Source organism: Mustela nigripes, chromosome 14 (genome assembly GCF_022355385.1).
Source record: "Mustela nigripes isolate SB6536 chromosome 14, MUSNIG.SB6536, whole genome shotgun sequence".
NCBI lineage: Eukaryota > Metazoa > Chordata > Mammalia > Carnivora > Mustelidae > Mustela > Mustela nigripes.
Window position 1 is genome coordinate 94,108,019 of NC_081570.1, and position 23,544 is coordinate 94,131,562.

General features: G+C 55.8%; 1 protein-coding gene across 2 annotated transcripts; it reads left to right on the forward strand.

Moving 5' to 3' along the window:
• Window positions 1-1,108: 1,108 nt before the first annotated feature.
• Window positions 1,109-20,737, forward strand: CSF1 (colony stimulating factor 1). 2 transcript variants are annotated; one of them, XM_059375670.1, is made up of 10 exons: window positions 1,109-1,267; window positions 1,488-1,734; window positions 4,890-5,012; window positions 6,255-6,317; window positions 7,926-8,096; window positions 11,529-11,676; window positions 13,834-13,964; window positions 14,514-14,566; window positions 14,902-14,960; window positions 18,617-20,737. In XM_059375670.1, exons 2-9 carry the CDS (start codon window positions 1,696-1,698, stop codon window positions 14,945-14,947), a joined length of 774 nt encoding a protein of 257 aa, XP_059231653.1. In that variant the 5' UTR covers window positions 1,109-1,267; window positions 1,488-1,695; the 3' UTR covers window positions 14,948-14,960; window positions 18,617-20,737. The 2 variants fall into 2 exon arrangements, with proteins under 2 accessions (XP_059231653.1, XP_059231652.1); XM_059375669.1 differs by having other exon boundaries at window positions 1,112-1,267; window positions 12,931-13,964.
• Window positions 20,738-23,544: the final 2,807 nt, after the last annotated feature.

Below are 23,544 nucleotides of genomic sequence, written 5' to 3' on the forward strand. Positions count from 1 at the left end.
TGGGGGCCAGCACAGTGCATATCTGTTGAATGAATGAATTGTTCTCTACTGGCCTCATTTGACTCAGTCACCGGGTACCTAGGGTGTGTTAGGCACTTGTTCTTAGGTAAAGGACCAGCCTGAAGGAAGTCTCAGTGAGAGTGGGGGCCCAATAAAACTACCAGTACTCCCTTAGATGCTTCTCAGAATGTGGCAGACAATGAATAAATGGCAACTTACCAGGGCCACCATGAAGGAAGGAGCCAAGGTGGGAATACAGAAATAGGAACCACTAGTCGGCCTGGGGAGTCAAAGAAGGCTTTGCTAGTGGCGGATGTGGTATTATTTCAGGCTTGAAGGATGAGGAGTTTGCCTTAACGAGGAGGGGGGAGGAACATTCCATGCAGAGGAACCAGTGTGAGCAAGGGCACGAGGATGTAAAATTACTGCTTACTCTTGGAGCAAGCGACAAGAGATACGCCTTTGGGACCAGGCCTCATATCATGTATTTCCCAGGGGGTGAGGGTGGGTGGCCTCCCAGAGGAACCGAGATATGGAATCATGATGAATGCAAAAAGGAAAAAAAGCCTGAGGTTGGCATTATAATTAATAGGTTCATCCTATTAGGCTTCATATAGATTCACTCTCATGGAGAGACACAGTGCGATTAACCATCTCAGAAAATCCATTTCCAAAAGCATCAAGAGATATCTAGGGCCCAGGTACCAATCACCCCAGGTTTGGGCCATCAGAAAGGAGCACGGTTATCAGCCATCGGGCAGGTCAAGTGCTCTGGGTGTCTCTTGGCACAGAGTACAGCCTTGTGGCTCTGTGCCACAGGACACGGTCCCTCTCCTCCCGGGCCAGGTAGCGAGCCTCCCTGCCTGTACCCTGCCCCCAAATGAAATAGCCCGGCTGGAGCGGGCTGCCAGAGAAGAAGGGGGCTGCTGCAAATCGCTGACTCGAGCGCCACCGGGTTGCTGCCCCGTGCACCACCCGGGGAGGCCCCGGGCTCCAGTGTTTGCCCCTGCTCTCAAACCATTTCCTGCTCAGATTTGGGAATTTTCAGGCCTGGAGGGAAAGTCCCTCGAGAGGAGTATTAGAAAGAGAGAGAGAGAGAGCGAGCGAGAGAGCGAGCACCGGATCTGCCTAAAGAGCGCGGAAGAAAAGAAAAGGAAAGGCTCGGTCCGAGCGGGAGCGCGGGGGGGCGGGAGTCAGTGGAGCCCGCGTGCTCTGCTGAGGGCTCCGGAGCTGAGCACAGAAAACAGGGCGACTGGGAGGACCACGGGTAAGACCGGCCCCGGGGGCGGGGGAGGGGAGACGGATGAGTGGGGGCTCTGGAGTGTGTCTGTGTCTGGGTTTTGTGGCAGCGCGCGCGCGCGCGTGCGCGCGTGTCTGCGTGTGTGTGTGTGTGTGTGTGTGTGTGTGTGTGTGTGTGTATGTGTGTGTGTGTGTGTGTGTTTGGCGCCTATCCAAGGTGATTTCCCATAAACCACATGTCCCACAAGTCCGCTTAAAAGGCTGTGCCGAGGAGCTGGCCAGTGGAGCCCGGCTGGTGGAAAGTGAAAGTTGCCTGGGTGCTATCGGCGCAGCCGCCCGCTCTCCGCACCCTCCGGACGGCAGCGCGGCCCTCGGTCGGGGAGCAGACTCTGCGGCGGCCAGCGAGCGAGCTAGCGAGGGCGGCCGACGCGCCCGGCCCGGGACCCAGCTGCCCGTATGACCGCGCGGGGCGCCGCCGGGCGCTGCCCTCCCACGGTAAGCGGCGGCCGCGGGGCTGCGGGGGGCCGGCAAGGCTGAGGCGGGAGCGGGCGGCGCGGCGCGGCTCCTTGGAACCCATAACCCTGGCGCGTCGGCCGGCGACGCTCCCCCGCGGAGACCGCGGGCTCCGGTGTCCTTCCCATCTTTGCGTCGCGGCTGCTTGAGGTCCCGGGCGCGCCCCGACTGAGCCCCCTGGCGCCCTGCAGCTGCTCCCGGGGCTGCGGTACTGCCCTGGAAAGGGGACGCTGCTCACCCCATTGCACCGAGGCGCACACTGAGCCACCCGCTGTCAGGAGAGAAGGGTTAGAAGCCAAGGCTCTTTGCCAGCTCTGTGGAAGCCTCTGCCTCTCTCTCCCCTGACCGGACACCGCCAAGAGTCAGGGGCAAAGGCTGGGCGCTGAGTGTGGCGCCTTCGCAGCCGGCATCTTCCCCTCAGGGCCACGCACATGCTTCCAGACCCTGCTTGGGGGGAGTGGGCGCTTTTGGGTGGGGGAAGTTCAGGGGTCAGCCGGCTTACAGAATGCCAAGGCCTGTGCCCAGGAACCTGCTGGCAGAAGGAAGGAGCTGGGCAAGCCTCTACTTGTTCCAGGGAGCGGGCAGGAGCTACTGGGGACTTGGGTGGCTGGATCAAGTCTGTTTGGCAGGGGATGGGACTCCTGAGCTTTCTGGAACTAGTTCTGAACCGTTTCACTGCAAAATCTGGTTCAGTCAGCTGGGGAGATCCTGGTCTTAGAGGGGGCAGAGGAAGGTGGAAAGAGGGTTTGGTGGCACAGAACCCTGGGTGTGCTAAGGGCTGCTCAGGGCTGCATGGGGGATGTCTGGACCCAACTGCAGGCACTAGCTGGGGCATCTTCTAGAAAGTGCAGGGTGGCACTGTCAATGATCGATAAGGTGGTCTCTGGGTGGGTTTGCTTCTGGGGAGCCCTAGAGGAAAATGGGAAGAGAAACCTGGCTGGGAGAGAAGCAGACATATTTGGAGGGGAATGGAAAGGAGTTGCAGGTGGGGTTGAGATGGAAGAGGAAGAGCACATCCATCCCCAGAGGGAGGAAGAGCCCAGCTGAGAGAGAGGAGGCAAGGCTGGGAGGGGACATCGTGGAGGGGGAGCTGATAGGCAACAAGACAAAGATAAGGGCTGGAGGGAGACCAAAAAGAAGGCTAAGGTGGAGAGAGCAGGGGGCTGGTTTTAGACGGGAGCAGCCAGAGGTCCAGTCCCGCTGAGGTTCCTCCAGGGCCCTTGTTGACAAGGAGGAAGGGACAGGTGATGCTGGTCAGTGGGGCTGAGAGATGTCTGGGCCTGCCGCAAAGGGAAAAGGTGCCTTCGTGGCTCTGCCAGAGGCGGAGGCCTGAAGGTGGGAGGAAGAATGGAGGGGGAGAAGAGCCTGCCCAGCCACATTTGAGCTGAACCAGAGTGTTAACCCTTGGGTGCCCATATGGCTCATCCTCTGAGGCAAAACTGGGACCCCAGAGGCAGGGGTGGGGGTCCTTTTGGGCCACCTTCAAAGTCAGCTTCCCACGTGGTGGCCACAGTATTCCCACACCAGTGCCTGAAACAGCTCTGAAAGCCAGGAGGCATCAAGATCTTGAAGTGCCTGTGGCAAGGTTGTCTTCCTGAGTATCTCTTTTCCCACGGACTCTTTCCTCCATACCATGCAAAACCGGGGGCTCAGAACCTCAGTGGCAGCCAGTCTGGGATGGAGACACACCTTCTGCATGGCCCCATTTCCAGTGGGTCCTGAACTGAAGGTTTCTGCCCAACAGAGCCTGAAGTACCCCCATGGCTGTCCTCCCTCTTCTCTACTCTCGCTCCCCCAGATCAGGCCAGGACCCTCAGCCTTTACTGAATGGCATTGGGCCGTCCTGGGCCTCTGCCCTCCAGACCTCCCCTTTCCTCTCTCTGCTATCAACTTCTCCCCCATTCTCAAGGCCTCACTGAGGCCTCCCCTCTGTGCGCCCTCCCTGGTAGCCCAGCCAGGGCCTCTCCTCTCTGGTAGGAGCTAACAAGCTTTTGGACTTGTAGTTATATGTAAATCAGCATGTCGTTGTTGTAGGCTGTTTCATAGCCTCCTTGTTTTTCCAATGTGCTGTTTATTTGCAGTATTTGTCTCATCATCTGGGTTTCTGAGGCAGAGCCCAGAACCCAGGAAAGTGCCAGCTCTCTCCCCACCCTGAGAGCATTTCCCTGAATCTGGGGACATCAGCTGCCAGGAGGCAACCTTGAGCTGGGGGGAAGAAGGCTCAAGAATCCCGCTGCCTCTGGCTGGAGAAGGGGAGATCTGGGCCAGGGAGAGGGTTGAGGGGACCTCGGAGAGGAGGAGGGAGAGAGGAAGGAAGGGGGAATGATGGAGTATCAGGCGCTAGTCCCATCACTCTGAGGGTGAGAAGCTCCCAGGCCAGGTGGGCGCAAAAGGAGGGAGAGATCTCAGAACACTTCCTGGTCATATCAGAGCTGGCCGGCTGGATATAGAGCCTGATGGGGTTCCAAGGGGCAGGGATGGCCTAGAGCTGGCAGGGCTGCCTCTGGTTAAGCAGTTGGGCTCCTTTGGACACACACACACACACACACACACAGAGCTCCAAAAGGTCTCCAGCATGGGATAAGTTCCCAGTGAAATTGAGTTTGGGGCCCCGGTTTTACCAGTAGCAAAGCCAGACCTGTGTGGAATCAGGTGGGAGGAAGGGCTGGGCCCAGGGGAAATGTCTCCAACTTGAAGTCTGGAGTGGGTGCATGAAAGTGAACCTGAGAAGAGTGGGCAACCCACAAGTTCTCTAGTTTGTGTTTGATGTTGCAGGGACACAGCAATGAGCAGGTGCCAGTCCTGCACTCGAGTATTTGCCCGTGTAATTGAAATTTGGGCAGGTAGGAACACTTCTCAGGTCCTCATGAAAAGTTCAGTGCATTGTCAGGCTTGGCCTGGGTGAATCTGGGCAGGCTTCTTGGAGGAGGTGACGTGTGGGTAGTTGTCAAGGGAGCGCAAGACTGCGCATGCCAGGTAGGAAATCCTGAGAAAGTGGATTTGGGGAACACTGCATCCTGCGGCTTTGTAGTCTGGAGCACTGTGGGTATGAGGTCCTTGTTTTTTCCCTCCTGACAGGGCATGGGGGTTCCTAGGGAGATGGAAAACTGGGAGTAATGATGCGCTGTCTATTATAGACATGGCTGACACCCCTGCTTCTGCTGGTCTGTCCCCTGGTGAGAGGGAGTATTACCGAGGAGGCGTCGGAGCACTGTAGTCACATGATTGGGAATGGACACCTGCAATTCCTCCAGCAGCTGGTGAGTACGCGGCTGTGCCTGTCTACCTTCTCCCCTCTAGGAAAACTGAGGCAGGAGCCAGGGAACAGGGTCCAAGGCAAGGGTTGCAGGCAGAGAAGCACAGCTGTGCAGGCCGTGATTCATGGCTCTACTGATGCTCTCCTCATTGACCTTCTCAGTGTCAGGACCTCTGACCCACACCCAACCCTGAAGCCCTCCATGATTCTGCCTGCAGCTAGTGGAGTGGGTGGGCTTCCAGCTTTTGCCCGAGTTGATGATTGCCTGGAAGGTCACCCCTGGATTCAGAAGGGGTTGGTGAGGCCTGATCTCCCTCAGTGAGAGGAAGCATCTCCAGGGAGCCAGCCCTGTCTGCCTGCTGTGTGCAGGTGTGGGCCCGGACTCCCGGGCTCCCAGACATGCCGCTAGCCTGCCATCAGGGCCACAGCCAGATCTGGTGGGAGGGGAAGCTCCTGCCTCATTCCCAGCCCTCCACCTTCCCTTTCCTGGCTCTGGACTGAGGCCTAGGACTGGGAAGTACTGCACACCCAGGCCGTCATGAAGGAGCCTGTGCCTTATTCTAATTGGGCTGGCAGAGAGGTTCCCAATTCCAAATGTGGTTCAGCCAGGCAGAATCAGGTTACCATCATGGCCGCTGTCCTGCTCAGAAGAGAATCTACTATCACTTGGGCCAGCCAGGCAGGGTGGAGTACCACTTGCTGAGGCCGGCTCCGGCTCCGGGGCCCTGAGCTTGGGGCCTGTAGGCTGGGTCTGCTCCCTTTCTTACCTCTACACTTTCCCTCTTGCATGTAGCTACTGCAGCTGTCCCAGCTGGGCCAAGAGCCACAGCATTCTCTGAGGCTTAGAATGCTCTGGGGGCCAAGGAGGGCTTTCAGGACATCTAGCCCCAACCCCTATAGATCCCAAATCCCCAGAGCTTGTCTAGCCTATGCTTGAATTCCTGCCACTATAGGGAGCTCACTACCTGTCATGGAAGGTTAGGCCCTAGATCCTCTTAGAGAGTTTTCCTTATAACTAATGGCTGTTTGCTAGATTTGATGGAGTGGGAGGTGGAAGGAGGAGACTTCTTGTTCTTCTATAGCCCAGCCTGGGCCTGTGGGAGGCCCAAGTCTTTCCCCTTGGCTCTGTCTTTCCCAGCATAGTCGGTGGGGAGGTAGAGGAGGATCAAAACTCCAGTTCTCATTCTTAGGCCAGCTCAGCTGAGCTGCAGACACCCAGCCACCACCGGCCTACTCTCTCTTGCAGATTGATAGTCAGATGGAGACTTCCTGCCAGATTGCCTTTGAGTTTGTAGACCAGGAGCAGTTGGTGAGTTATGGTTATTTACAAGGCCCATGTGCCGGCCCTCTGTGTGCTTCCCAAGGTGGGTATATGTAGGAGCTTGAAGGGAGGAGAAATCCCGTAACTGGGTAGGGGGAGGTTGGGAGGATCGCTGGTGCTCCATCCTGGGGTGCTAGGGTCCAGGGCTGAACAAGGTCCAGGCCTCAAGCCCCCTACAGCCTCCCTTCTCCTGGCCCTGGCACCTGTCAAGGTCTTCAATGTGCCAGGCACTTTCTCATTTTATCCTGACAATTATGTGACATGCTGATCTTGGTTATTGTCCTCAGGGAGGTTAAGGGAGCACAGCTACTGAGTGGTGGAGGCCTGATCTGAACCCAGGCAGGCTGGCTCTAGGGGCCTGAGGCAAACCAATATGACTTCTGGGTCACATGCTTTCCTTAAGGATGTCATTTCCATCCAATAGACAGAGCAGCAGCCAGGGAGTCGGTCCAGCCCTTTCCCTCTTCCTCCTACCCCACACCCAGCCAGCCACCAAGAGCTGCTCATTCGGCCTCCCAGCAGCTCTGGGTTCTGCCCCAGCCTCACCCAATCAGTTGCTTGGACAGTTTCCAGAGTCTCCTAAGAGGCCTTGCTGCTTCTAATGCACTCATCACCCCACCAGTAGGGGGAGCTCTTGGAACTCCAACCTATTATCTTCATTTCTCACTCCCTAACCTGGCAGGGCCCCCTCACTCTAAGAGAAAGCCCAGGTTGGTCAGCTTGGGGTTTACACCGCACAGTCCCACCCACTGCCCTCGTCGCCTGCCTCCTCTGGCCTCCGGGCCTTTGCACAAGCTCTTCCTGTACCTGTGAGGCCTTTCCAACTGCTCCCACCCCATCCCTTGGGCCACATCCGCTCATCTTTGTGCCTCACACAAAATCACTGTGATGTGCCCAGAAGTTGTTCCCATCTCTGAGCTTCTGCTCACCTGACCCATACACACATCTGTCAGAACTGGAGACCACATCAGGGCCCAAAGAATCACCTTAGTATTTCACTCCCTCCTTCACACCTCAACAAGCATAGCAAGTTTCTTCTGCTAGGAATCAATGGGACTAGGTCCTAGGAATACAGAGCCAAAGCCGAATCTCTGTTGAAGCAACTACCATCTCTCAGGGAGACAAAACACTAAGGTTATTCTTTGGGCCCTCAGATGGTCTTTAGTTCTCCTGTGGCCTGGAGGATTAGAAGGAGCCACCTGGTAACGGACTTGTGAAAGCAAGCCAAAAGAGAGACAGAAACACGGAGCATTCCCCCAGAACGCACCCTACGCATGCGCACCCATTCTGATTAAAGTTTCATCTTCCAGAAATCCGAGGCTATCTCTGATCAGAAGCCCATGCATGTCTTTCCCTCTACCCCAGTTCCTAGCAGTTCCCAGATCCCAGACACAGAGCATGAAAGAGCAGCTGGGGTCAGCGCCCCCCTTCGGACTGGAGTGGCATGGCCCTCCCTCAAGGGCAGGCCCCCTCAGGGCCAGGGGTAGGGTAGGCTGCAGCCCTCGTTCAGCCAGGGATGAGGGCACCCGCCACAGAGCCTGGTGGGTTCCCAGACCACATCAGCCAGACCATAAACTCCAGGTTCTCGTTTTCCAGAAAGATCCTGTGTGCTACCTTAAGAAGGCATTTTTCCTGATGCAAGACATCATGGAGGACACCATGCGCTTCAAAGACAATACTCCCAATGCCTACGTCATTGTGAAGCTCCAGGAACTAACTCTGAGGCTTAAGAGCTGCTTCACCAAAGACTATGAAGAGCAGGGCAAGGTAGGAGTGTTCTGGAGCCGGGAGCTTGGAGTGAGAGCAGAGGGCGGCTTTGGTGGTCCCACGCCTGCCCAGATACACAGAGGGTGTTCCCATGTCTCCCCTACTCTCCCCCAATCCTGGGTCATTGCTCACTCACGCTCTCATTCATGGATTCACCCCACACACCTCTGCTAAGGACTTGCCAGGTCGGAGACACAGTGCTAGGCCTTGATGATGTCATCAGTGTTATCGCGAGCAAGAACAGCATGGTTCACACCCTCGTGGGAGGCTGACAACCATTAAACAATGACAAATAAATAGCATTATGAAGCTTGAGGACCGTTCATTCATTCAACAAATAGTCACTGCGTGCCTGTTGCATGCCATTTACTGGTCTGGACACTAGGAAACAGCTGGGATCAAACCAGACAAAAACCTTCGCATGCAGGGAGCTTACGTCTGGGGGAAGGGATGAGACAGTTAACAAAACATATGAGTGAAATATGGGGGATGTAGGGTGGCAATGACCAGGCAAGGGAAGGCCTGAAGGAGGCGAGGGAGGGAGCCGTGAAGGGGGCCTCCTTGCGGCTCCGGCTCCGAGAGACAAAGGGCACTCTCATTTAAAAAGGGAGGTGGTGAGGAAGCAGGGAAGAAGAAGGCTTCTGAGTAAGAGAATATTCATTTGAGGTCCAAAGAGGAGTAAGAGTTAGGAGGCAGTGAGGCTGGTCAGAACATTCCAGAACAGAGAAGGCTACACACCAAACCCTGAGGTCGGCTACACACACATTCAGGAGGCCAACCGGTAGTCATCAGAGCCAAGGCATGGAAGAGACAGAGAGAGGGGAGGAGGTGGAAGCCAGCGGGGGCGCACCGGGGGGCCTTATAGACATGGGATGTTGTCTGAAGTGTGAGGGGCACCCTGGTGAACAGGAAGTGACCGAAAGGAACTGTGAGGCGGGTTTGGTAGCCCTGCAGAGAGGGGACTGCAGGGGGGCAGGAATGGAGGCCGGGAGGCCAACAGGGGGCGCAAGTTGGACCGGAGATCCTAGAGGCTTGGGCTAGGGAGCTGCGGAACTTGTGAAATGGGGAAAATCAGTAGGTGGAGCAGACTCGGGGGAAGAGCAGGAGCTCAGATTGGGGAACACAACCCCGAGATGCTTGTGAAACAGCTGAGCAGAAATGTGGAGCAGACAGCTGGGGCTTGAGTTGGGCTGCCAAGATGCTCATGAAAGAGGGGGCAGCAAGGATGTCATGCAGGAGGCCGGGAGATGGTAGGACAGGGCCCCGGAACCCCGGCCCTCAGAAGCCAGGTAGGCACAGCACCCGATGAGGAGACTGGGAAGGAGCAGCCTGAGGGGTGGGAGGAAAATTGAGGGGACTGATTTCACTGGACCCATGGAGAAGGGGGTCTCAAGATGGAATGAGTTGTCGCCTTTATCAAATGGGGTTGAAAAGTCCAAGCAAGACCAGGGTAGGAGAGCGTCTGATGGGTCTAGGAGTGTGCAGCTGCCACCGGAGGTGGCTACCAATGGGTGAACACAGAGGAAATAGACGTTGCCCTGTAGAGGAGCTCAGCTCCACAAGGGCCCAGAAAAAGGGAGAGGTTGCCAGAGGGATGTGGGGTTGCAGGAGGATCTCTTTGTCCCAAGAGGTATTGAAGCCAGGGTGTTCCACCATTAAAGTTCATACATATCCCTTGGAGAGCTTGCTTAAATTCCAGATTCCCGGGATGCACCCCTAGAAAGTCTGATACATTGGGTCTGTGGGTGGGCCTGGGAACCTGCATTTTCACCAGCCACCCACCCTGCACATGGCCTAGAGCCCGTGTGGAAGCAAGTGGTGGCAGGGAAGCCTTGAGGAAGGAGGGAGCTTTTGAGGCTAGAGGAGCCGGTGTACTGAGGGGAAGGCTGGTGCGGGGATCAGAGCCCCTGAGGAGATAAGGCGTAGTGTCTGTGTCATAAGTGGGCAGCTGGACCTTCTGTCGGATGGCTGCTGTCTTCTCTATGAAGACTGAGGTGAGGTACGAAGGAGACGGAGGTTTACGTAGAAGGGCGAGAGAGCGCCAGTGTCCCTCTTTCTTACCACAGCCCTGGTGGGGAGGCTGGAAAGGATGATGGCTCTGACTTTAGAGAGGAGGAAAAGAGCAAAAACGTGGTAGTCCGCTCCGCCAGTGAGTGGAGGAGCTGAGCGATGGTCTTCTCATGCCTGTGTTCATTCATTCATCCCTTGGGTCACCATCCCCCCAGGACCTACTGTACACAGGCCGTGGGCATTTAGAGATGGCGCTGAGGACCTCAGAGCCTAGTTAAGCTTACAGTTCTCCCCTGTGCACCTGGGGGTAAGGGAAAGCTCAGTATTTGGAACTCATCGGCAAGTAGGCCACCGATGAACCCATGGGCCTGTGTGGCATCATCTGGGGTGAGAGGAGAGGTGAGTCCAGGACAGCCTTGAGGAATGCCAGAATTTATAAATCAGCTGGAGGATGGGAGCCTGGTAAGGAGACTTAGGAGCAGCTCAAGAGGTGGGAAGAAAGCCAGAAGTGTGTGAAGCGAGCTCCAGTGGGTGCGGGGAACCTGGCTCCTACAAGCAGAATAGAAAAGAACAGCTCAGCAGACAGGACTACAGGTAGCTTCAGCCCTCCTTCCAAGGCATACCAGTGCTGAAGAAGGACCCAAGTCCTCATGGCCTGCTCCACACCACAGCAGGATGACCCTTCTAAAACCTAAGTCTGATCGTGCCACCACCCACCTCCCTGCAACCCCTCGGATGTTTTGTCTTCGCTCTACGGATCGAGTTAACGGTTTCCAACATGGCCAACCAGGGCCTGCAGGAACTGGCCCTTGCTGACCTCTCTCAGTTGCATCTCTTGTTGTACCTTCTTCCTAGATGGCCTTCCTGTATCCACTCCAGCCATCTTTCAGTCTTTGGGCATTTCAGGCTTTTCCTGCCTCAGGACCTTTGCACAGTTTGTTCTTAGCACGTGGACAGCTTTCTCCAACCCTGCCTCCTTTCCTGGGTGACTCTTGCTCCTCTTTTCATTGGTTCCATGGGAAATTCTCCTGAGCCCTCATTTAGTTCCACTTGTTGTAATATTCTCACATCATTCCGCACTTCTCCATGTGACTCACTGCACTTGTAACAGTGCATATAAGGCAAATGCCTTGCTGGACTCAGTGTCCAACTCAGCCACCAACCATGTCTCTGGTGTTCGTTCCTTGATTCCCAGGTAATTGTCACATGCCTGGCACACAGATATGTGTTAAATAGATCTGCAAATAAATGACGTATCTCAAGTTCTCAGGACTGATTCCACCACAGGCTAGGGGCAAGGGGAAGGAGAAAATGAAAGAGAAAAAGGAGACAGATGTGAGAAAGGCCAGGGGAGTTTGGCAAACAAGCAAGAGACATAGAGCAATGCTCATCCTCACCAAGGGGTCCCTGCTCTCTTTCCAGGCCTGTGTCAGAACTTTCTATGAGACACCCCTGCAGTTGCTGGAAAAGATCAAGAATGTCTTTAATGAAACCAAGACTCTCCTGAAAAAGGACTGGAACATTTTCAGCAAGAACTGCAACGACAGCTTTGCTAAGTGCTCCATCCAAGGTCAGCACTGAAAAGGCCAGTGAGTGCAGGACAAGGGGAGGAGGGAGGGCAACAGAGCAGGGATTGGGAGGTGAGACATGGGGCCCCGAGGGAGGCTGGAGGGAGGCCAGAGGGAGGCTGGAGGGACCCTGGGGAGGCAGCCTGGCTGCTACTCGTGCTCCTGTGTGTGTGCAGATGTGCTTTCCTTGTGTACATATGTGGCTTCCTGTGCCTCTGGGTGGGCCTGGGCACATGTCTTTTCCGACATGTGTGTGCATGCACACCAACTATGTCTGCATGTGGAAGCATTGAGAAGGATCATGCTGGTGGCTGTAAGATTAGGGCAGGGGAAAGGGGCCCCCCTCGGAGAACACTGCAGGCCTGGAGGCTTTCCCTGCCAGCTCTGCAGGCTGGCTGAATATACAGGGGGTTCCGTGGAGAGACCGAGGCTCCATCTGGGACCCAGGGCCTTGCGCCAGGAGCCCTGCTGTGAACCACCAGGATACCCTGGCTCCAGAAGTCCCCAGGACGCCTTAAGTGTCCCCTCAATGGAAAAGGCTGGATTTGAAGTCTGAGCATCGTTCAGAAGCTCCCAGTGCAGGCCCAGCTGCACACATGCGTACCCTGCGTGTCCTCGTCTCTGCGTCCCATGTCACTTGTGTCCTCCTACATTCAACCTTGCTCCTTGAGGCAGGGCCTGAGTCCCCGCGACCTGACCTGCCAGTGGCCAAGTCCAGTCTCGTTACTTCAATCCCAAGGCCTCAAGTACTGGCCGTGTTCCAGCCCCAGCTAGTTCTCGCCCATGGCTTTGGCTGTGTGGCCCCTGGCTGTGCACGAAACTGCCTCGCTGCTTTCCAAGCGACACTGTCTATGGGACTTGGGGGTGACTTGGGTTAGTCCTGGAGGCCGTTGCTCCACTTCCTGGCTAGCTGCTGCTTAACCCTGGCTTGGCACCTAGCCGGCTGGAACTTCAGGAAAGGGTGTTCCCTTGTCTTCCCTGCCCCTGGCCCCCGATCTGTGTCTCTACACCCACTCTTTGCTCTCTGCCTGTGAGACCCCGCAATCTGTACCTTCACTGCCTGAGGCCTGTGTCCTGAGCTCTGGCTCCAGTACTGTCCTCTCCTCCGCCCCAGCGCTGAATTAGGGGGTGAGGGACTGCCCCTGGACCCATATCCCCCTCTCGACCCCCTCCCCCACCTGGGAAAGCTGTGCTGGAGGCTGGTGACTCTATCTCCTCCCCGTCTTTCTCTCTCCCTCTCTCTGTGGTTCTTTCAGATGTGGTGACCAAGCCTGATTGCAACTGCCTGTACCCCAAAGCCACCCCTAGCAGTGACCTGGCCTCTGTCTCCCCTCAGCAGCCCCCTGCCCCCTCCATGGCCCCTATGGCTGGTTTGACCCGGGCTGACTCTGAGGGGACAGAGGGCAGCTCCCTCTTGCCCAGTGAGCAGCCCCTTCGCACAGTGGACCTGGACCCAGGAAGCGCCAAGCAGCGACCACCCAGGAGCACCTGCCAGAGCTTTGAATCTCCGGAGCCCCCAGGTGTGGGGGCCAGCTCCATTGGAGAGTCACCTCAGCCCCAGCCTTCTGTCGGGGCCCCCGACCTGGGGATGGAGGACACTCTTAACTCTGCGTTGGGCACCAACTGGACCGTGGAAGAGGCCTCTGGAGAGGCTAGTGAGGGTCCCGTACCCCAAGGGGCAGAGCTTTCTTCCTCCAGGCTGGAAGGAGGCAGCTTCCAGGCCGAGACGACCGCCAGGCCCAGTGACCTCTTGTCAACACCTTTTCCCCTGTCCTACTCAGCCAGGGGCCAGCAGCCAGAGGACATGACTGGCATTCCCCTGCCCACGGTGGGACCTGCAAGATCCGCTGGCCAGGCCCAGAGTCACACACCTGAGAAGACAGACCATCCATCTGACCCGCCCAGAGACCACCAGGAGCCAAGCTCTGCCAGGACCCCGTCACGGCCGCCACGAAGCCTCAGCAATCCCTCGGCCCTCTCTGCACGCCCAAAGCTTTCCAGAAGGCACTCTTGGGGCCTTGTGCTGCCCCTCGGGGAGTTGGAGGGCAGAAGGAGCACCAGGGATCGAAGGAGCCCCACAGAGCTGGAAGGAAGACAAGCAAGTGAGGGGGCAGCCAGGGCCCCCGCCCCTTATAACTCCATTCCTTTGACTGACACAGGCCATGAGAGGCAGAAGGAGAGACACTCTGACCCTCAGCTCCCCCGGTTTACCTTCCACCTGCTGGTGCCCAGCATCATCCTGGTCCTGCTGGCCGTCGGTGGCCTCCTATTCTACAGGCGGAGATGGCGGGTAAGGAGAGGCCCCAAGAGGGGAGGGCAGCTTATGGGGGGAGGGGCACACTCTGGGGGGAGGAGCAGGTCAGAGGATTATTGGGCCCTGCTGGATTCCTCAGGCAGCAAGACGGGGGCCCAACCGAACACAGAAGATAAGAGGTTGAAATGGAAGGTTTCTTTAAAAATGCGAGAAACCCAAGCTTATAAAGTCAACGGGAAGGGACGGGGAGAGAATATTCTTGGGCCAAGAATGGGAAGAGAACCCACATGGCCAAGCAAAGTGCTATGAGGGTAGGGTGTTCGCTGGAAGTTCTGTGGCACCTGGGCCCAGGGAACCCCCGGGATTGGAAGCAGCCAGCCTGGGGAGAAGAGAGGGTGAGACCTAGAAGGGAGGCCTCAGAAATCTCTCCTGGCCTGTGGCTCATCCCCACATCTGGGTAGCTGGGGGCGACTTTGATAACTCACTCAGCTACTCCCCTGGGCACCCCTGCCTGGGGGTGAGGCCACAGTTCCCACATCAGTCCCCAGCTCCTCAGTGAACCTGCTCTTTGCTGTCTGTCCCCAGAGCCATCGAGAGCCTCAGACAGTGGATTCTCCCATGGAGCGACCAGAGGGCAGGTGAGAGTTTCCACGGGGTGGGAATGCTCTGGAAGGCACGGGGGTGGGGGGGTGTGTCTTGGCATCTGTCTCCCTTCTAGACCTGGGGGAGACTTTCTTTCTCTTGCTCTGAGGAAGTGGAGCAGGATGGGAGGCGGAGAGGAGGAAGGGCGTTTCTTCTTTACCAGATAGCTGGGATTTTTCCCGATTTCTTCTTAGGGCTAGGCAGTTCTGGGTCTTCTGAATCTGAGAGGGCTGGAGCACATGTATGGGAGGGTTGGGGGACGAATGTAAGGGGTTCCCTCACTCCTCAGCCTCTGCTGAAGTCTTATACCAGCCCTATGCTCTGCCTGCAGCCCCCTGACCCAGGATGAGGACAGACAGGTAGAACTGCCCGTGTAGAGGGGTCTCTAAGGTAAGACTCTGATTTGGATCTCTTTCCACCCCTTAAAATGAGCTAGCCCTTTTCCAGTCATTCGACCTTGGGGAAACCTCCAACTCCCCCAAGGCTGGGCCACACTTAACTTCCTCCCCTCCCACTCCCTTTTCCACCCATCACCAGATCCTGCCAACTGTCTCCTTTCGGGATCCTCAGGTCTTCCCCGCTCCCTCTCCCTGCCCCCCAGTCTGAGCCAGGCACTATTACCCGTGTATTGGGTTATTAATTTCTGTATTCGCTTTTTAGTCTTGCTGCCACTCTTCATTCCAGAGCAACCAAAATCTTGTGTAAAGTCTTTACCCTCCTGGGGAATTTGCACCGCTACCCACTTCAAACCCACCATTCTCAACTGGGCTCCCAGGCTCCTCCAGCAGCTAGCCCTAACTTCCGCCTCTCACTGGCTTCCTATCGGCCTGCACCCCAGCCAAGATCGTTTCTATGTCCCTGCCTTAGATTCATGGATCCACAGAACCTAAGTCTTGGAAAGGCTCTTAGAGGTCATTTGGCCAGCATCCCCCACCATGGGGGTCTTCCTTTTTCACACCCGACGGGGTCAGCCAGCTGCTGGGCCCGTGCTCCCAGTCCCAGGCAAGCTCCCTCTCATCTCCCAGGAGCGCTGGGAGGGGGTCTTTCCTCTAGGGAGCTTCCCTGCTCCCTCCATGATGGTTCTCCCTCCTCATGAGAGCCCTCCAGTGTCTCAAGTCTGTTATCCATTTCCCCTTAAAGAATTCTCTAAGCTGAGTGTGGCCAAGTGCCTCAAACGTTCCTTATATGTTGCGGTTTTCAGACCCCTCACCATCCTGGCGACCTTCCTTTGGACACACTTGTTTGTCAATGTCCCTCTGAATATGGGGCCTGCAGCCCTGGACATGGTGCATCAGATGTTGTCTACCAGCTCCAAGTACAGTGGGACTGTTACCTTCCTTGATCTGGACAGTAATCTTCTATTTGCACAGATTCATATTGCGTTAGTGGGTTTTCTGCTTTGTTTTTTAATAGCTACCTCGTGCTTTTGTCCTATGTTGAGCTTGTGGTCTGTTAAAACCCCAAATTCCATTTCCCATAAACCTCTGTCAAGCCAGGCCTTCTTTCCCTTACATGGACAGATTTGTTTTTTTAACCCGGGTGTAGGAGTTTCTGTGTGTTCTTGTTGAAACCACCTCGTTGGTTTCTGCCCAGCACCTGAGCCCATGGAAATAGTTTTTAAATCCTCATTCTGTCTTCCTAGCCCTCCCAAGTGTGTCTCCTGCACATTGAGGAGCGCCTTCTGTTGTCCTCACCCACGTTGTTGATAAAGATGTGATCCTTATCTTTCCTCAGCCCTGGCTCCCCAATTCCAGGCAGCCCCCCCACCCCACCACCTCCCGTTTTTCCAGACTGACTTCCCCACCCCCTGCCTGCTCCTCAGTTCCTACCTCTCAGCCCTTCTGTATTTGGTTCATATTATATCAATTTGCACTTACTTGGAAGTTGTTTTTATACATATTCAAACCTTCTTCTGTGTGTGTATGTATAGTCTGCATCCCTAAGGAGGCTGTAAGCCCCTTGAGGGCAGGGACTGTGTCTTCCACTTTTTTTGCCATTTTCTTCTGTCCCATGTTCTTATACAGAGAGGGCTTCTCCATACTTGTCACAAACTCAATAAATGTGGCCTGGTTGGCTTAAGGGTTGACTGACCACCTGAGCCTGGCTGGTTGTTTCTAACCAACCGGTCTTCTGGGTGACCTGTTAGCCAGCTAACTAATAGACTCTGACAGACTGACTGACCAGCTGTTGAGGTGACTTTGACTGACCAACTGACTAGCTGGTAACTTCTTAACTGGCTGGTTGTTGATTGGTGAGCTGACTGGTTGATTGGCTAGCTAGCTGGCTAATAGCCTGATTTGCTGACTAACTGGCCGGCTGGCTGACCAGCTGCGGTAACCCATTTGGGCTTCTCGTTATACCACATGCCAAAAGCAAGTGAGTACCTTAGGACCTTCCCATGTGTACAGTGACAGGTCTGGGCCACTCCTCGACGTGAAAGGGACCTAACGAGCACTCAAAATCAGGAAAGTCTATTTAGAAAAGAGCACGAAGCAACATATCTGGAACCCCGGGGTCCCCCCTTGTTGGTGGAGTAGGCTAAGATGGGTGAGCGGATCAGATGGGACACGGGCAGGGCTATGAGACTAGCCCAGACCTCCTCAAGACTGGGAAAGCAGAGGAGGGACCAAGGACCCTGGGGCCTTCATGGCCCAAGGCTACACCTCCTTCTGACTGGTTGCCAGCCTCCCCCCTTGGTCTTGACCTTCTGCCTCATCTCCTCTGTACTCCTTCTCTGTTTTCCCTGCCTGCCTGTTCTCAGGCCCTGACAAGCTTTCCCCCTTTCTCCCTTCAAAATCTCACTGGGAGAGGGAACCCAGGGCAGGGGCCATATCCAGACTCCGCTCGGATCAGTAGGTCCAGCCCAGGCCCCAGGAGCCACAGGAGACTCAGGGCATGTCCGTAGGGTACCTACCACTCTGACAAAGAGACAGGAAAAAACACAGGCAGAGAGATTGATAGAGGGATGCTCAGAAAGAAAACACAGACCCTAATCCTTCCACTCCAAGGAACGAGGACACAGGGGCAGTGGAGCTCACCCACTTGGTCCTGTTTCCCTCCTAGCTCCAGCAGGGCCTGTGGCCCAGCTGTACCCAGGGAGGCTCATGTCCATTTTATGATTCTCCCTTCTTCCCTCTCCAGAGCATGGGAATGGGCTGGGAGCCAGAAGCTGTGGTCCCATCTGCCCTCCTTGTCCAACATAGACTTTGCCAGTAGGCCTATGGATGGTCAGGATGGGAAGCTCCACACAGGATCCAAAGTCAAACTCTTGGATAGGGTCCAGGGGATTTCTGCTCTGGGAACAAAGCGTTCCAAGGATGCTGGGCAAGGGAGTACGATGGGGGTGGGGTTGGAGGGAGCAGGGCCCCGGCTCCCATGGATGGTGCAGGGAGGCAAGTCCCTCAGCCCACTGGGAAGGAGGCTGGGTGGCTTAGGGGTTAGCATGCCAACTGGCAAAATGGGAGTTTCCTTGTTCCGGAACTGCCTCTGGTTCTTCCTCTTCGTTACCCATGACTTGCTGTCCAGAGTAACACGTGTGATGACCCTCTGTGATGAATGGTGTAGGGTATAACTCTTTGCTAGAGTTAGCTGGAATCACCCTTCAGTCCTTGGCCCAAGGCCAGTGAGATGGTCTTATCTGAAAAGGGGTCTAGTCTGCGGCCGTACCACCCTGAACGCGCCCGATCTCGTCTGAAAGGGGTCTAAGGGTCCTCTAATGCCCCTTCCCTCCCCGTTAGCCTCTGCCACTCAAGCAGTGATCAACACCCTCCCCCAGCCCTGCTTAAGCCTCTACCAGGCCCCATTACCTCCCTCTGCGGTCCCTAGTTCCCCAGGAGGAGGTAGGAGGTGAGGCCAGTCTGGCCAGAGGCTTGGGTCCCTTGCGGTGTCTGGGGTGGCTGGGAAGGCGAGGGAGCAGACGGATGGAAGTCTTGCCTGCAGCATGGCCATGAGCCCACAGGAACGCTAAGCCTCCCCCACTCATGTCCTCAGTGACCCCTCCCTCCACTCCCACTCAGCTGACTGGTCTTTCTTTCTCTCCCCTACAGCTGGGCACATAGGATAGTCTCTCCACGGGAGAGATGTGATGGGAGTGTCCACCACCCCTCCCCCCCAGCTGTTCTCCTGGGAATGTGACCTGCCCACCACAAGAGCTCCTGCCTGCCAGGACTAGACCAGAGCAGCGAGGCTGGGGTCCCTCTGCCCTCGACCCTCAGACTCTGGACTGACTACGAGAGGGCTGGAGGATGTCCCCCACGCTGCTAATGTTTATCATGGGCCCTGGAGGCTCCCATTCACTAGAGGAAGGCTGGGAAGCCCCGCTGAGGACCCTCTGTGCCTCAGGGACCGTGATGGGCCAGGGACCCAGATGCCCAAAGGACTTGGGAGAGCAGGATGGGCACTGAGGAATGGAAGAGCCTTGGTGCTCAGAGGACTGCCTGGTGCCAAGGGATCCCAACACCGACAAGCAGGGACTTGTCTCCGGAGAGAGAAGCATGAGCTCGGCAGGGCGGGCCAGCGTCGGCTAGATTTCCCGTCAAGATGTGCAGCCCAAAAGCCGGGAAGAGAAGGCCTCTGGGCCTGCTGGTCCGTGCTGACAGCTTGGGGGGTGCCTACACCCTCCGCTTGCCCAGGTGTCTTCTGCTGGTTGCCAGGTGGAGAGGGGAGGTCAACCCTGCCCTCAGGACCTGTCTGGCTTGGCTCCAAGGCCAAGGGGAAGAGCCAGCTCCAGCATCTGCCCCACCTTCCCTCCAGCTCTGCCAGAGCTTCTCCGGGAGGCTGCGCAGAGGCTCCCCTCCTGAAGGAAGCCATTGCACTGTGAATACTGAACCTGCCTGCTGAACAGCCTGCCCTGTCCATCCCTGTGAGCGAACGTCCGTCCATCCTCCCGCCCCTCCGGCCTCCTGCCAGCAGCCTGCGCCTAGTGCCCGAGCTGGCCTTGTGTGTCGACTGAGGGAGCCCCTAAGCCCCTGACCTTCTGCTGACCGAGGCTTCGACTCCCCAGGGTGGGTGGGGCAGGAGAAACGCCTGGGCCTCCAGCCGGAGCTGGTCTTCAGGCTGCATCCTTATTGTTGTTCGCAGGTTTCTGCGTCTTGCACTTTGACATTCCCAAGAGGGAAGTGACTAGTGGAAGGGAGGGCAGAGGCAGACCCCCCCCCCACCCCCGGGGGAAGGCTGCAGGGGGCGCTCCCACGGAAACTGGGTCTTCGCAGTTATGGGTGTGCCAAGGTGGTTGGGGGAGGAGGTCTGCACCCCGACCCTGCCACCTGGTCTCCTTTCCCATACCAGTCCCTGGCCCCACCACAGCAGCAAGCCTGTGCCGACCTCACAGCATGGCACCCAGGTCCCATCCTGTTCCCACCCTCTCCTTCCCCACCCAGGAAGGCAGTGATCTCCCCAGCTGTCGCCCCTCCACTATCTCTCTGACCAGGCCAGCCGGGGTGGGAAAGAGACCAGGCATCCACTTCCAAGTCTGCCTTGAGGGCTTCAGCTTCTTGGGCCAGCCCACGGCCACTGCTCTGAGAGCTGGCAGGAGGTGTCAGGGCCATTGATCACCCCGCCTTGGTCCCTTTGTGCTGCTGTGCCCCTCCTCTCCTGCTGTCCTGGGCCCACCAGTGAGAGATCCCGGCCTTCCTGGCCGCTGGACGAGGGCCCATGAACTTTTCTTCCTGCCCTCAAAAGTGGGGGTCTCCTGCCCGCAACCCCTCCCCTGCCCTGCTGCTCTCTGCTGAAGGAAGGGCAGCGGGGAACTTGCCTTGTGGGGCTCCTACTAGTCACAGACTCTATATTTGATGCCAGAAAATATGTATTTGAAAGTGAAAGGGAAAAAAAAACATACAAACACAGAAAAAAGGCATTCCTCTCCCATCCCAAACGTATAGTATTTTAAAAGTGAAGAAAGCAAATCCAGCCCATTGCAGAAGCTCTTTGTGGGCGTTTGGTGACACAGGTGTGGGAAGGCCCCCAGACCTCTGGGAGCCCCACCCCCGGCTACCTGCACAGGAATCCTTTCATTGAGAAAGCTGAGAGGGAACATTGGCTCACACACTGTGAGATTTTGTTTTTATACTTGGAAGTGGTGAATTATTTTATATAAAGTCATTTAAATATCTATTTAAAAAATAGGAAGCTGCTTATATATTTAATAATAAAAGAAGTGCACAAGCTGCCATGTGTGAGTCATGGAAAAGTGCTTTTGGGGCGTGGGGGGCAAAAACAGGGGTGGGCGGGCAGCAGCTGCTGGGTGAGCCCCAGCTCAGAAAACTTTTTCCAGGATACATGGGGAAAGAGGGTTCTCTCCAAGCTGCAGTCTTGTTACCAAAACCTCCTGCATCATTGCTGTCCCAAACACATTCACTGGCATATCTGTTTAGTGGGAAAGTAGACAGAAACCAGCCAAACCTCAGGCCTGGCCCGTGGCCCCTGCTCCAGCCCAGCTTCGCCCAGCCTGGGAAAATGGCTGGTTGGGCTCTGTCCAAGGGCCCCCAGGCCTGCAAGGACGGGGCTCCTTGACACCGACCCTGGCTGTCCCCTGCTCTCCAGGGACAGGAGACTACGGCCTAGCAGGGCTCAGGTGGATGAGTGCTACCTCTACTAGGGAGTGGGTGAGGCTGGCAGAGGGAGAGTCAACAGGTCTCTTTTGAGATCCTTTGTGAAGGGTCTTAGGGCCTGATCCTCCCACTGGGCACTGTGGCCTGGAGGGGTAGACAGGTGTTGGGAAAGGCCAGGGTGACTGAAGGCCCAGCACAGCCCAGACACTTACCCTAAGTAGCCCTGTGAAACCAGGCCCTCCCTACCCGTGAGATGCAGCAGACAAGATTTTAGATCGGTAGTTCTCAACCCCTGCTCACCTGAGAGTCACTTGAGTTGTTGCCCCTAAAAGCCCCACCCTAGATCAAGAAAATCAGAATCTCACGGGGAGAGACGCAGACACCAAGCATCAGAAATTTGAAAGATATCTTAAGTGATTCAAATGTGATCCAGGGTGAGAAGCACGTAGAGGTGCACTGTCTGACATGGTGTTTATTTACTTTGAAATGAATTAAAACGAAATAAAAGTAAACATCCAGTTCTTCAGTCATGCTAGCAACATTTCAAAGGCTCACTAGCCACACGTGTGGCTACCATGTTGGAGGACACGGAAGATCTTTCAAACCATCACAGAAATCTTATTGGAGCATGCTGACTGAAAACTTTGGGTCTTTGCACTTAGGGGACCAAGGTTATAGGGCCAGGACTGGCCCTAAACAAACTTGGCCAGGGACTAAGTGTCATCCTTCTGTGTATCTTAACCCCCACCCCCCCGCCAACTACCATCCTATTCCTCATCCATTCCCCGAAGCTTATCCCATCTTTCATGAAAAGCCCCTCAGAAAAGCTTACTCATAGTTTTTCCTCCGAAGCCCAACTTAAAAATCACCTCCTCAGAGAAGCCTTTCTGCCCTGTCATAGGCCCCGCAGGCCCACCCAAGCTTAGTGCCTTCCTCCTCTGTGCTCCCACCAACTGAGAGCTTGCAAATTTGTCTGTCCATCCCACTGGGCCGTGAACTGTAGGAGGAAATGTTCCGCAACCTTCCCAGTGTATCCCAGTGCCCAAGATTACCCGGCATACAGTAAGTGTCCAATAAATGCGTGTCGAAAGGTTAATACTGAATGAGTGAACAAGGCATAACAATGCAAATTCTGACCAGAATTCTCAGATGTCCTTTTCTAGGGCCTTACTTGGTCCTAATCCATGGAATGTATATTGAATAACTATACTCATTCATTAGCCAAGGAGAGGAGGAACATTCAGAGGAAGGTTCTCCTGGCCTTCTGATGGAGATGAGGTTAGGTTAGAACCCTCACTAATCACTGGGCTATGGATGGAATGGACACTTTAAAGCAAAGATTGGCCAAAAAAACCCCAACCAACCAAGAAAAAGCATGGCTGCCCTTCACCTCCCTTTTCAGAAGCCTCAGGAAACATCCACAAAGAAAGTCCAGAGAGTCTCAGCAGGACTTTCCTGGGTTTCCCAGGTTGCAAGCGGCTGCTTGAGGAGTTTCTTATCTATGGAAAAATAGTTTGGATTCAGAGCAAGAGAACGTAGGTAGCTGGTTTGGCTCTCCTACTGCTGAGCTGGGCGGACTTTTGCAATTATGTGCCCTCTCTGAACCTGGGCTTCCTCCTCATCCTTGGAACTGGTTTCAGAATACAAATCAGGTGTACTTCGTCTGAGGGGACGCACCAGAAGGGACCACATGGACTCGAAAGGGCTGCTCCCAAATAAAGAGGGTTCTGGTGTTATCCTTGCCAAGTGGTCCCTGAGGGCCCGGTCTAAGCACAGCTCCCTTCTGGCCAGCCACCAGGGAGCCAGGAGCCTACCATGGCCTGACTCGTCTCACCAGGGAGCCAGGAGCCTACCATGGCCTGACTCGTCTCAGCAGAAGCTGGCAGAGCTGGCTGTTTCCCAACTGGGTGAGGTTTCAGACACATTGTAGCTCAGAGATTTCTGAGCAGAGGTAGGGGACAGGTAGGAGACCCAGAGGAAAGTGGCTCTGGGAGGCCGTAGGTGCCCATCAGCAGGGAGGGTCAGGAACTCTGTCTTCGAGTACGCCAGAGAAGGGTCTGGCCAAACCCCAAACCATTATCCGGCCAGAGACAGGAAAGTGAATCAGAGATGATGAGGAAGAAGCCTGAGGTTAACCTCTTATAGAAGGCTGGCCCTGTAAGGAAGGGACCAGTGGTGGCCTGGGGTCTGGCTGGGCGTCTGATGACACCTTGAACAAGGTGCTAATGTGATGGAGGAATGGGCAGTGCCCAGGTCAGCTGCTGGGCAGCCAAGGGAGAAGAGCCCACCTTCCCCTACTCCAGTGAAGTCCCCCTCTGCCAGAGCAGCACATTTGCCCCCTAGTTTCCCACTTCGGTTTCTGGGAAGGGCCTGTGACCGGGCTCTGCTGGCCTGGAGGCTGGGACTGCTGAGGGAATAAGGTGGAC

Bases quoted from the DNA above. Each gene is read 5' to 3' on its own strand.
- CSF1 (XM_059375669.1), top strand. From the start codon at position 1,696: ATGACCGCGCGGGGCGCCGCCGGGCGCTGCCCTCCCACG. The intron at 1,735-4,889 runs GTAAGCGGCGGC...TGTCTATTATAG, and splicing joins CCGGGCGCTGCCCTCCCACG to ACATGGCTGACACCCCTGCT. The intron at 8,097-11,528 runs GTAGGAGTGTTC...CTCTCTTTCCAG, and splicing joins ACTATGAAGAGCAGGGCAAG to GCCTGTGTCAGAACTTTCTA.